The 13,504-nt window shown below is 36.8% G+C and overlaps 2 protein-coding genes across 4 annotated transcripts; one reads left to right on the top strand and one right to left on the bottom strand.

Annotated features, from left to right (window-relative positions):
• Positions 1-210: 210 nt before the first annotated feature.
• Positions 211-4,489, top strand: LOC125233565. Its single transcript, XM_048139621.1, has 4 exons — positions 211-225; positions 2,935-3,093; positions 3,414-3,642; positions 3,972-4,489. Exons 1-4 carry the CDS (start codon positions 211-213, stop codon positions 4,487-4,489), a joined length of 921 nt encoding a protein of 306 aa, XP_047995578.1.
• Positions 4,490-5,200: 711 nt separating this feature from the next.
• Positions 5,201-13,156, bottom strand: LOC125233439 (putative RNA-binding protein Luc7-like 2). Of its 3 annotated transcripts, none has more exons than XM_048139463.1 (8): positions 12,916-12,951; positions 12,051-12,145; positions 11,300-11,376; positions 9,520-9,618; positions 8,973-9,191; positions 8,505-8,717; positions 7,629-7,849; positions 5,201-6,582 (listed from the first exon to the last, which is right to left on the bottom strand). In XM_048139463.1, the coding sequence occupies exons 3-8, from the start codon at positions 11,330-11,332 to the stop codon at positions 6,441-6,443; spliced, it is 927 nt and encodes a 308-aa protein (XP_047995420.1). In that variant the 5' UTR covers positions 11,333-11,376; positions 12,051-12,145; positions 12,916-12,951; the 3' UTR covers positions 5,201-6,440. The 3 variants fall into 3 exon arrangements, with proteins under 3 accessions (XP_047995420.1, XP_047995421.1, XP_047995419.1); XM_048139464.1 differs by having other exon boundaries at positions 11,286-11,376; positions 12,916-12,950; XM_048139462.1 differs by lacking the exon at positions 11,300-11,376 and having other exon boundaries at positions 12,916-13,156.
• Between the last annotated feature and the right edge of the window lie 348 nt (positions 13,157-13,504).

The raw sequence follows: 13,504 nt of genomic DNA, 5'->3' as shown, positions 1-13,504 counted from the left end.
CTTACGTCCTTCCTATACAAAATGTACCGAGACGTTTTTTGAATTACATTCAGGCGGCGTGGCGGAGACGTCCGTTCCGCGCCGCGAGACATGCATCGCCTGAGTGGGGACGCTGCCTTATGTACATTTCTCGAATTGAATAGCTAATTAGGTGCTTATAATTTTGTTTGTAGCTGCACATTAATGTGCAAAAAACTTTTTGAAGATAGTATGACGATATCTAGAGTAAGTTGCATGAAATGCGAATTTAAATAAATTTTATCCACCTAGACGCAACTTTTTATTTAAAAATACATACATACATACAATCACGCCTGTATCCCATGAAGGGGTAGGCAGAGCACATGAAACTACTCAAGTTAAAAATGATTTAATTTAAAATATTTGATGTAAGATTATATGTCAAACCACCTTGAATCGGCACCGATTATGCCAAACCTGCACTTACACTCACGTCTAACGGTAAGAGCATACAATACATAGACTTTATTGCAACGATATAAGGTCTAGCGTTAGGTGGAGCAGTAGACGACAGAATAGAACACAACTTTATTGTTATGAAAATAGGAGCTAAATAGTGTCGATCATTTGGAGAGTACATCGACACAAAAAACATATTCGAAGATTTGCATGCTTTAGTCCGCATTGTATTATGGTTAGTCTGTTCGGAAAGTGAAGAGTCGTGGATGTATTGGACCCCATACATTTCACGACTCTTCACTTTCCGAAGTGTGCGTAGCCGAATGGCACAAACGCTCACGAACACAGACCAACCCCTATAGACATCCATTACAAGACGACTCGCGGTCGCCAGCCTTCCTAGTATTTGCACTGATATAAGCACGGGCGCTCGCCGTGCCCGATCAGTAGCGACCAAGTAACAGACCCGAAAGCAGCGCGTGTTTTTCGCAGTAAAAAATTGAAAAAGGGTATTTTGATGTCTTAAAGATGTCCACCTGTAGTGTGGAAAGGTAACAAGAAGCTCAAATTTAAAAACAGACGTCATTACATTCCACATAAAAGTCATATTTATAATTTATTCTGAGCCGGCATAGGTCAACTTACATTGGCCACTTACGCGTCAGTAGAGGGACAGTCCCTTTCATCTGGCGCGACTGCCCGCCGTCCTTGAAACGGCCAATCACAGCGCGCTTAACACATTCCCCGCCCGCTCCTCGCACCCCTGGCACTGGTGACTCGTATCGCGAACAAAATATACAAGATTGCTACTCTATAGGAGGTTCTCTGTGCTCACGAAACAAGCCCGAGCACCTGGCCCCGTGGCCGAATGGCATTTCTACGACGCGAAAGGTAGTCTGGCTCGTCGCGTCAATACGCACGAGCGATAGAGATAGATATCTACGATCGTATCGTTTCGTGAGAGATTGTGTGAATGGCTTTTCTGCAACGCCAGCGGCCTTTCGACCGGCATCTGGCGTCGCAGAAATGCCATTCGGTTACGGGGCCTGACTCTACACTTGACAAATCTGTGCGACATGGTTCACATGATCTACAAGATTTTCCAATTTTAAGCTTTGATGTTTCACTTTATGTCTCATGTGCTGAAAGTGCAATTTACGTTAAAACTAAGCCTAAAGTTGAAATCCTCTAGCTATGGCCTGTGTTTATATGGTTAATAAATATAATGACTTGAAAGTATTAGGTATGTGGCGATTTTGTGTTCTGTCCACTACAAAAGGAAACATGATAAGTCTGAATAAAACACAATTTAATAGGTAAAAATTTATTAAATCAACGAGTGCAGAGCAAAATCTTTGTAAAAGTTGCTACCGACTCCCGATCCGATTTAACACAAACGTGAGCTGATACATAAAACCTTTACACTTATTGGTAAACTTATTACGATAAAAGTTTTGTATACAACAAAACATGAAACAAAAATAGTGCGTCCTTATTGCTTTATTTCATTTTCTCTATATTTCCTATTTTAAAACAAAACAATAAACCTACATATTAATTAAAATTTCATGTTCTTATTTTTTTAACAGCGCAAGAACTGGCTTGGAATAGTTCTACTTTAAATTAAATCAATGATGTTATCGAAAATGGCAAACTGAAGGTCTACCTTCCGATATTAATTAGACAAAGTTCTTTTACTTTTTTTTTATTTATTCTTTATTCACCAAGTAAGACAGGTGATCTGAGACTAAACTAAAATATGTAAATAGATTCCAGCAAAGTTACCACTGTGTTGCCATTAAAATGATACATGTCATTAATAGTAATTATGTATTTTGCTAAATAATGAACATAATTTTGTGATTTACAACTAATCTTGCGTACAATATTTAAATGATTAATGTACGTAACCAGAGTAATAAATAAACAGTGACATAAATTAATATTTAATGAAAACTATTTCGTGGTAAAAATGTTTGTTTTGTAATGGTAAGACTTCTGATATAAACAACCTTTGGTAATCTATTTTAGTACAATATCGTCTTATTCTTATACTAATAATTGGGGTTATTTAAGGGTCGTGTAGTACGCCCTTTATGGGGAATATTATGGCGGCCATGACACTTTACCACTATACCATTGTGACTTGTCAAAAGTCGTAACTTCATTCGGCATCTGACATCTGTCTTGAGCGCTCGAATGTTTTCTTTCCACGTCGTGGTATTTTTCATTGTTGAGTTTTTGTTTTGTGTTAAGTTTTTGTTGTGCGATATTGTTGACTTTTTGTTAAGTTTGTATCGTGAACGTGAGTTTTCGTTTTACGGAAGTAAAATGGAACCCGTGGCAGGTCCTTCCCAGGACAATCTGAAAGAGAATATTCTTCTTTCCCCACCAAGGAAAAGACCCGCATCTCATATGAGTGTTTCGGAAAAATGTATGGTGATGAACTGCTACAAACACACATACAATACATGGCCCCATGACAAGTATTTTACACGTCTGGAATGTTCCAAGAAAGTGGCGGAACATAATTCGGCAACAGAATTTGCTTCACCCAAGAAACCTGGCCCCAAGTTGTCAGTAATTGACAAGTTGGATGAGTTCACATTTGCAGCCATTAGACGGACAGTACATCAATTTTTTCATCGCAACGAGCCGCCTACTATTGAGAAGGTAGGTATTTTGAAATACATGTGTAATTTTGACAATTTATTGCTCTCATGCCAACTCTTTTTAAACAGAATATATTTTAATTAATGTTATATTTATCAAAATAACAAAGTTAATATTTTAGCTCAATAGTTAAAACTGAACCTTAGTCTCTCAAGTAATAAATAACAAAGGTTGAAAATTAATTACATTACATTTAAATGGGATGTTTACATAAATAACATAACTGACTAAGCTGGTTGATACCTGCTGTCAATGGAAATGTTATGTTGTTTTTGTAAACATCCCTTCAATTATTTTATAATTTCTATTTTTGTTTTTAGGTATTGCAAGTTGTTAATGATGACCCGGGCCTGCCAAATTTATCTTTTTTCACCTTGAGACAGGTGCTTAAGCACCTCAATTTTAAATATGCAAGTCGGAAACGCCAAAGCAGCCTCATTGATAGGGCTGATATCATATTGTGGAGGAAAAGATATTTGGTGAAAATTAAGCAGTATCGTAGAGAGGGCAGACCTATTTATTACCAAGATGAAACATGGATTAATGAAGGTAATATATATTTATATTCACAGGATTTATTTATTTTGTTTATTACAATTTTCTCTGTGAGTGGTTCAAGAATGCTTTGTAGAAATATAATAGAATTTTAATATGTTTATAGAACAAATTCTATGATTTCAACTGTTTCAAAAGTGAATGTAAATACTTATTTTCATCAGTTTTAAGGTCTACAAATAATATGTTATTATTATATTCTATTTTAAGGTAGACTTAAGTGTTTTATTGTTGTATTGATTTGTATATAGTTAATAATTAAGTATTTTTATATATGTTGTAGAAAAAAATATTAACTTAAAATTTACATTTGTTTGTTAAAGGGCACACGGTGAACAAGGTCTGGCAGGACCCTAAAGTATTGTCATCTCGACAAGCCTTTTTAGAAGGCCTTACAACTGGCCTTAAGGCTCCATCGGGAAAAGGAAGGCGGCTCATTATAAGCCACATTGGCAGTGAAGAAGGATTTGTTGAAAATGGATTGCTGCTGTTTGAATCAAAGAAAAACACTCAAGACTATCATAAAGAAATGAATGCTCAGCATTTTGAAGAATGGCTAACTGGTATATTGCCACGGCTTAAGCCAAACTCCGTGCTCGTTTTAGACAATGCTCCTTATCATTCAAGAAAATTAGAAAGTGGCCCTGTAAAAAAGTGGAACAAGGGCCAAATTATTCAATGGTTGCATGAAAGGAATGTACCCTGTGACATGTCCATGATCAAGACAGAGTTATGGGCTCTGGTAGAAACTCAACCCAAAGTAAACAAAATGGCAGTAGACGAATTAGCGGCAGCTCATAATGTAACCATTTTGAGACTCCCCCATACCATTGTGAACTAAACCCCATTGAATTAGTGTGGGCACAAGTGAAAGGGCATGTGGCAAAAAAGAATAAAAGTTTCAAAATGGCAGAGGTCAAAACATTATTTAATGAAGGTTTGGAGCTTGTGACACCAGAGCGCTGGAGAGCATGCATTAATCATGTGATAAAAGTTGAAGACGAAATGTGTAAATTAGACCATTTAATTGATGATGTTGTAGAGCCGTTCATAATTAACACAGGTGAAGATGAATTAAGTGGCTCTGAAATTGAAGAGTAAATAAAGCTTTGTAGAATTTATTTTTGTTTTTTTTAGCCCAGTCCTGTACTAATAGAGTAAAAATTCTATCATATCTTTAGTTAAACTAGCGATTTGGATATTTCATACACATACTAACTATGTAGGTAAAGCAGAAAGATTAGACAGTCGTTTATTGCAATGTTTCTGTACATAACAAATATAAAGAGTTAATAAGTATTTCATTTATGAAGTTACTAATCAAATAGAGGGAATGCATAATTGGTTACGACTTGTATGGAAATAACTGAGTTTTTGTTTAATAACTTCAGTTTTGTAATTCCTAATTCCAAACAGGGATTTTGGTATTTTATACACCTACAGTTGAAAATAATATTTTTTATTATTACTAAAGGTTGAGTACATCTGTTTGCCATCCTGACGTTGACAGCTGTCACTGTGACAATGACATTTCTTGGTAGATTTGATGGAATCTATTTACATATTTTAGTTTAGAAGAAACTGTCCAAAAGAGACCATCGAGTTAGAGGACTATCCCACTATTATATTTCTGTTTCAATTCTCATGTCACATTAGCATTTTCATGCAATGCTCTCTTTTGGGCACAATTTTTAGCCGCAGTGCTCAACTCACTCCGAAATAGGTATACCTTCATGCTTGGTGTAGGTATACCTCGAACAAATAAACACAAGTTTTTTGATGTTCGACGTACGCGCGTCGGCATCGGCTACAGCGTTTATGTTTCAGAAAACCCTAATTTATTACTCGGCGAAAAACTGAGCCAATAAGTTTTAGTTCGGTCTCGAAGTTTTACGTAGAAACACTAAATTTGACAGCACTTGATCCGTTTCCGAAATTAGTCAGTCTTACGCCTAAAATCATAAAGGCCAAAAAGGCGAAAAAATTTAAAATATAATTTCTTTCAGAATCATTTTAAATTTTCTTCATTCAAGCTAGTTACTTATTCAATCTACTCTATTTTTTCTTCAACATTGTGATTTAGACGCGTTTTTAATATTAATTATTATTTGCAACTAAAACCGGCTTAATCATAGGTAACTGAAATTTTTGACTTGCATCTGAGCCAAGAAAGATAAATTCTTCTAAACATCATTCTAATGAAATATTTTTTTGTGTATGGATACTCCAGTCGCCTGGTATTTTACTAGTTTTCTTCAAATTCATAGGTCAAAAGCAAACAGATCAACTTTCAGGTTATAGATTCGTATGGCGCGCGTCAATAATATATGTATGCTCCGGCAAAACCCATTTTGGAAGTAACAAAGGCGCCAAATCCATAGGTCTGAGTCAAAATGGTCCAAAACCCAACGTAGTTCAGCGTGTGTGATAGATCTCATTGAATCTACCTACTATATTGGACACCAGCCTAAATTCCATTGCAGAACTAACATTTTAGTCAAAAAGTCCCGTTCCTTGTTTAGACCCTATTGCCTAAATAACATGGCGAAATTTAAACAGGAATTTCAATTCTGCATTGGAATTCCGATTGCTGCCCATAAAACGAATACTATCAATAACCTAATTGTCATCTCTACTGGTTTTTGGACCAGGCTAAATACAAAATTGTCCATGGTCCTTTCGTATGGGAGTTACGCATCTACATTTGAATGTAGTGACAATAGTTATTCAAGATTGCCGCCTTGTTCTAGTGAGTCAAAGGGCTTGCCAGACTAAATATCCTAGGAGTTGTGCTAGTCCCGCCGGTGGTCGCGCGAGGAGGATAGATGCGAGCGGCTGCGGCGCGAGTCGCGCTCGCGGTCGCGGGTGCGGTCACGGTCGCGCGACCGCTCCCCGGACCCGTCCCGCTTGCTTCTGCTGCGTGACCGACTCCTCCTGTTAATGAACACTTATTTTAGTATTCAGAACAAAATGTGAATCGAATATTATTGAAACGAAACGTTGAAAGCGTACGTCCACTGTTTCGCTTTCGTTATATCAACAGCGAAACTTAGTCTCATTATAAATTATCGTGTTATTCCTCTCCGAAATGAGCAAAGCTATTCAAGACTTGTAATAAGATCGTCGTCGTCTTGACTTACGCTACTCTCCCTCTACAGCCCTTCTCTTGGTCCCGATAGCCCCGAACGCGCTTGTCGTAACGTCGTCAACGTCGTGGCGGTCGGCGTGTCCGTCTGTTTGGTCTCGGCGGTATAGGTAGTAGCCACCGTGACTCATACGCATCGATTGACACTCACGTGCCCTTTCAGTCCCACTCATCGCAATCGCTCTCCTCGTTTCGACGGGCGCGCTGGCGGCCTATTGTCGTGATCGTGACCTTGCCTTGATTGAAACCAAAGACATATGTAACTCCGTATAGACGGATAAAGTCGAAGAGAAAAACGTACCTCAAACCCCTAGAGAAAAAGGTACGATGGCCTAGATGGCGTTACACCTTTGGGGAACGCTCGGCTAGATGATGCTAATATTAATATTTGACATTTTAACACATATCAAGCTAACAAAATGGGCCAAATTGTCAAAACTGAGGTTCAAAAGTTTGTATCAAAGTTTGTTCAAAAGGTTGTATCGAGAGATGGCAGTCTATGCACTGTGGTTACACATTTTACTTTGACAGTAACTCTCTATAATGGGCATTTTTAAAATTTGGGACACCCCAATTAGCGTAAGTTGTTAACATAAATTAACTCACTGTCAGTTTTGTGACGATAATTAATAAGCATGAAATTTCAATAAAAATATTGTTTTTGTGTTAATTACATAAACTTTAAGCGAATAAAGTAAATTTTTAGACATATTTTATGCTTAATTGTCGTCACAAAACTGACAGCGAGTTAATTTTTGTTAACGACTTACGCTAATTGGGGTGTCCCAAATTTTGAAAATGCCCTAATACTCGATCCTCTTTGATTGAAACTTACTTGCGTTCTCGGTCCCGCTCGGCCCGCTCGCGGTCCCGGTCCCGGTCGCCGCGGTCCCGCTTGTCGTCCTTGCGGTCGCGCTCGTCGCGGCGCTCGCGCGCGGTCTCGCGGTGACGGCGCGCGCGGCGGTCGAGCTCGCGCCCGCCGACGTAGTGGCGCCGACCGCCGCTTCGCTCGCGCTCTGACGCGCCGCGCTCTTCGCGCCTTTTTTCTACGTTTTTCTAAAACAAATAGAAAAAAAAACAATAAGCTTAAATCTTACATAGGTGCAAGATGACTAGAATATTTAACACATTCCACACCAAGAACCCGCCTAACGGGCACCTGTAAACTTTGATCAGATGCCGGAGAACCCGCTGGGCGGATTCTCGCCATAAAAGCGGGTCATTATAAATTACGGCTTCTGACGTAATAGTGCGCCATTTTCTCTCAATAAAAGTCAAAAACATTTATTCAGTAATTAGGCACCAGGGGCACTTTTACATGTGAACATTACAATAAATAATATGGATTGAACCAAATCAAAAAGCTACTTTAAATTAAAAATTATTCATAGTGAAAAAAAAATACAAACTGATAAGAAAAATAAAATAAATAAACTTTACAGTTATAAAAGACTGTAAAAGGCTGGTAAAATGAAGTCCTTAAATTTAGAAAACATTTAAGTTTGTTCAAATGTTTTACTTTTGGATCAGAGTTGTTTTTGGAACTGTCCCTGTAGCATAGCTTGTAGTATCAGAGCAGGGTTATTTATTTTGACATGTCGCGTCAATTCTACACAGTTCGAGAAAAGATAGTTCACGGAAGACAATCCCCCTCACAAAAATTTCACTACTAAACCAAGCCACATTTTTACTACGGGACCTTTTTGCTTACCTTCAAATCAGCAAGCTTTTCACGAATAGTGATAAATCCGAGATGCAATTTTCCTCCAAAGTGATCGGCAAGCCGCCTGTCGTTGTCGTGTATGCCAAGGTAGGCGGAGCACACCTCGCACACTCGCAACTTCTGTTGCTGGTACGACGACGCCGGCATCGAGTTGCGGTACTCTTGTTCCGCAACTGCTTTCTTTTTACGCAATTCGTCTATCTGTAAGTGTGAAAAATATTATAGACAGGACAATACCTATAAAAGACAAACATATTTAACAAATTAAACCAAAGTGATCCCATAACTGCCTCACAAAGGAAGTTTTGCGCACTATTTTTTCATTGCACACACAAGAGGGGTGAATTGGATGTAACCTAAACAGTCGGCAATATCTTTAAGATCGTATGCGAGTTCGCACGCCGTTTAAATAAGCCTTAAAAATAGGAAAATGTTGTATGGTACTTTAAGTCCCACCTCTCCCATGAGCTTGACACTCTCTTCCACCATACCCTCCTCTCCAAGTGCTTCAGCCCTCGCCAGCTTCTGACCGATCTGCTCCGCAAGCTCATGGACCGAGTTAGCCTTCTCCGTCACTTCAGCGGACAGCTCCTCCTGGGTCTCAGCCAATCGCTGCTTGGCGGCGGACGTCCGACGGTCGCAGTCCGCTATGAATGCCTCTAAGTGCTCCGTTGCCTTTGAGTACACAAAATGGATTAGATAATCTTGGAAAAATATCTTCGAGAATCAGAATTAGTCCGTGAATAGGTACGTATTTTTTCTATTTGTACTCACATAACCGTGGTCTTATAACTTGCAAGTGTAGAGAGCGTATAATTGACAATATTCTTCTAAAAGTACATGGAAATTAATTTGAAAGAACTATTAGTATCAGATAGCCAAATGTTTGAAATTATGTATTAGAAATTTGATCAATTCTTAAACAGTATTTGACTAGTAATTTTATAAATTATATAATATAAAAAAATAAAGTATATTTTTAGTGAATTAAGCTAGTACTCACGTCAATGTCGTAGAAATAATCTTTGGTCTTTGACGCTAATTCATAGTCCGCCCGCAGTGCCAAATCATGTATTTTTGGACACTCACCTAGATCCATTCGCTGCAAATCAAACAAGTCAAACCACGTAAATTATTTAATTCAATAATATGGTTATCCTGGTTACAAAGGGCACATTGAATAATTCAAATTTACCTATAATCACATACAATCACTATTATCAGTATAGAGATCTAAAGTTTAGATCCTACACTCAAATAAATGTTTAAAAAAAAATTTAGTTACACTGGTTGACACCTACAGTGTCCTACATTCATATAGAAGACTTTCTTACTTGTAGGACTATTTTTGTAAAGTGTCAAACAATGTAGTTTTAAGTGACCATGTATTTTGGCACATCTTTTTCCAAAAGTGAATAATCCTATGATAGTTTTGACCCAGAAAACTTGTCTAAGTAAGAAAAACGAGTAGGAGACATCCAAAGGCTCAACCCCTCGATCCACGAAAGTGTGTAAAACTATGAAGTATTTTATTAACTTGAAGTTTTCGGTTGTTCATTTCACAAATGACTTTTACATTTGAAAAGTGTAAAAGTCATTTTCAACATTTGGAACAAGATGGCCACTGCATATTTATATTCACTGAGAAATTAGTGAGACGCAGTAAGTAAAACACGAGTATTAAGAGCTTGATTCAGTATAAAAAAAATACCATTCTTATTTTTATATTTAAACACCAGTTGCTAATATTCAATAAAAGTCGAACTTATTCACAGTGAATACAAATTTCATGGTAAAAATCAGAAGACAACATAATTATCAAGACTGTCACTGTATATAAAAAAAATAAACACCCACTGCCAGTAGAAATATTATATCAAAGCATGTTTCACAAGAATCAGTCATAGACATTTTTTTTAAAGGTAAAATATTGCAAAATAGAAAGAGATTGTCCAACTTTGCACAGGTTGAGCAGAGATTGCATCTTATAGTTGGAAATATTTAAAATTTCACAGCCAAGTTACCCAGACTAAAATATCATCTACTTTAGCTGGTTGATTAGTAACTAAATTGTCTTAATGTATATTTAGAAACTACTGGCAGTGACTGTAAAATCTCTTAATGACATGAAAAAAACCCCTCCAGCACATTTTATAAACCATTTCATAAGTTATTGTTGGAATAAAATACATACAATCCACACCATCAGCTCGCGCCTGGCACACCCGACGAAAATTACAAATATTATGTACTTACAAATCTTAGTGGAAACACCCAGCATTACAACTTAGATCCTAATTTGATGATTAAATATATATATATTTTTTTTTTGTAATATTGGTAACATCAAGATAATATTATATTATGTTTATTATGTTATTGTGAAATTTAAGAACCATAGGAAAATTTATATAAAATAGAGCAATGTAGGAAAATGATGAGTTTAATAAATTCTTTCACTGTAGTTACCTAGCTGATTTTACAATACAATTTTATTAAACGCAAGTTTTGTAATATTTTCATGCAATTACATTTTTACTTTTTCTAGCCATGTATATAGCTCAGTACGTACCCAATGTAGTTAGAATATCACCAAATTGCTCTCACCAGACTTTATAATTTGTTCCTAAAATTTTTACATGTACTCACCAAAGCAGCGTATGAACCGTTGATTTCTAATCAATTTTATATAAAGCCCGGGAGACTTATTAAATTAAACCTGCTTAGCAGTAAGTGTACAATCAGCTAACTATAAATGTTTATACGTACATCTTGGTACTTACAGAACAGCCTAACTCATACAATCTATCCCTCATCTGTTATATTGTGATGAGCAATAAAGACTAGTGTTGGGCATTTTCTGAAAAGCATATTTCACCACAGTTAATGCCACTCCAATAGATGTTTCCAGAGGTACTACAGAATCATGGCAACAGACGAAATAGGAAGGGATGAAACTTGGCAGCATACACATTGGGATGAGTATAACAAATACTACATAATAGTAAATATAAGCTAGCCAGTCAACAGAGTCATCAGAAAAGCAGTAAAAAAATATATTCATTCCTTTTTCTTTAGACTGACATTAGAGACCAGGCCCCATAGCCGAATGGCATTTCTCCGACGCGAAACGAAAACGAAACGCCGCGAAAGGTAGTCTGGCTCTACTGCGCCAATACGCAAGAGCGATAGAGATAGATATCTACGAGTGTTTCGTTTCGTGAGCGTTTCATGAGCGTTTGTGCCATTCGGCTGCATACCCAGATAAGTCTCAAAGCAGTTTTCTAGTTACTTAGTTGGTTGGCTCAACTAATATAACACCACAAAATCATGTCTACATCTCATAAATATTCCCATTGCATATAAAAATAGAACACTTCAATCCCATATATACAGCTATTACATTCTGAATTCCTGATATTATTTGGAATAAAAAAAATATTAAGATCAAGTAAACAGTATAATCTTTTATGTCAGGGATTCAGTATGTGCAGCTTTCCCTTGGAACACAAAATAAAGTATGTTAAAACTTACCGTTGAAGATAGAATTTCATGTGGGCAACATTGTAGTAAAAATGATTTACACACAGAATCGTCAAAAAACTTAACCCCATGCCTGTCAGCTTCACCTGAAAGTAATGAAAGCACCTTTATAATACAATAGAATTATAAGAGGCAATCAAAGTGTGTTTCCACATTATCCAATCCAATATCAGATGTAGGACCAATATTGTCATTACTTAATAAAAATGTATCTTCTGTCAATGAAAAGGTAAATGTGATAACTATGTATGAGATGCATATAGTTACTGCATTTTAAATTTGAGTAGCAGTTGAGATATGAGATTTTTTCAAAGTAGAGATGATATCCTATTACATTAAAGGCACAATCTTTGATTTTTACTTTTGATTTGACATCCTTCTTACATTGAATATCAGATTGGATAATGTCAAAGCACTAATCATAGAGCCTGCCAGTTTGACCCTAAACAAGGAAGCAGAGGCATCACACTCCAATCTGGATCTCTAAAATACACTTTCCTTTTCTGGCGTGCATTACAGTATTTATATAAAAAGCAGAGCAGCTTATTTATTATATAGTAATGAAATTTGGGTATTTTTGACACCACCTGACAAGATGAGTGATATGAATAAATTAAGTAATAATTATTTATGTTTAATATTTATAAGTACATAATGCTCCACCGTATACGGTGGGACCCGTGAGACAAAACATTCCAAAGGTAATTCCTAAATGCAACTTCACCACTCCCTGTTACCGGCTGGATATGATATATGCTAGCATCAAAGCAGCAGAGCCAATTCTCGAAATATTCGGCACAAAATATCATACTTGATAGTTCTACTGACTAAAAACAAATAAAATCAATGTAATTACCATTGCGAGCTGTGCCCATCAATTGATCTAGCATCGCCCTCATTTGCTCGTGTGCAGACATCCTGAATGCTTGTTGTGGTAAGAGCTATTCAGACTTGTGAACTAGACTATTCAGTCTAGTCTGCAACGAGAAACTCTTCTAAAAGAAATAGTCAGGTCTTTCACGCTTATAACTAAATAAAAAATATTTTTAAAATATCCTTCGCAATACAGCCAAATTAATATTGAATAGTCAAACAAGATGGCGAAATGCGACGTCACATCATATTACACAGATAAACCAAAGGTAGGGATGTGCCCCTACAATAGAACTTGGCGATCATAATGCCAAGTTTAGCTGCAAACTTGCTTGCTCAGTAAATGACAGCTTTTAACTGCTGCTTTGGCTGCGGATGATACTGTTTTACATGGTTTTACACAAGTTGCTGATGCATTTTTATCGATATTTCGTATTATTCGCACCCAATTGACGACAATGTATTTATGTGTTTGTGTGTACATAATTAAATGAATGTCGTGAGGTGTGTAGAGCCTATTAAAGGTTTTTTTTTCTGCAATAGTAACATTAGCCTTATGTCAGTGTCATCTT

The sequence above is a fragment of the Leguminivora glycinivorella genome, chromosome 14, assembly GCF_023078275.1.
Source record: "Leguminivora glycinivorella isolate SPB_JAAS2020 chromosome 14, LegGlyc_1.1, whole genome shotgun sequence".
Lineage (NCBI taxonomy): Eukaryota > Metazoa > Arthropoda > Insecta > Lepidoptera > Tortricidae > Leguminivora > Leguminivora glycinivorella.
This window is presented reverse-complemented; position numbering and strand designations above follow the sequence as displayed.

Coding starts and splice junctions, on each gene's coding strand:
- LOC125233565 (XM_048139621.1), top strand. Junction 3,094..3,413: donor AGCCGCCTACTATTGAGAAG/GTAGGTATTTTG, acceptor TTTTGTTTTTAG/GTATTGCAAGTTGTTAATGA. Junction 3,643..3,971: donor TGAAACATGGATTAATGAAG/GTAATATATATT, acceptor TGTTTGTTAAAG/GGCACACGGTGAACAAGGTC.
- LOC125233439 (XM_048139462.1), bottom strand. CDS start 12,976: ATGTCTGCACACGAGCAAATGAGGGCGATGCTAGATCAATTGATGGGC. Junction 9,619..12,050: donor ATGAAATTCTATCTTCAACG/GTAAGTTTTAAC, acceptor TTTGATTTGCAG/CGAATGGATCTAGGTGAGTG. Junction 9,192..9,519: donor ATTATTTCTACGACATTGAC/GTGAGTACTAGC, acceptor GTGTACTCAAAG/GCAACGGAGCACTTAGAGGC.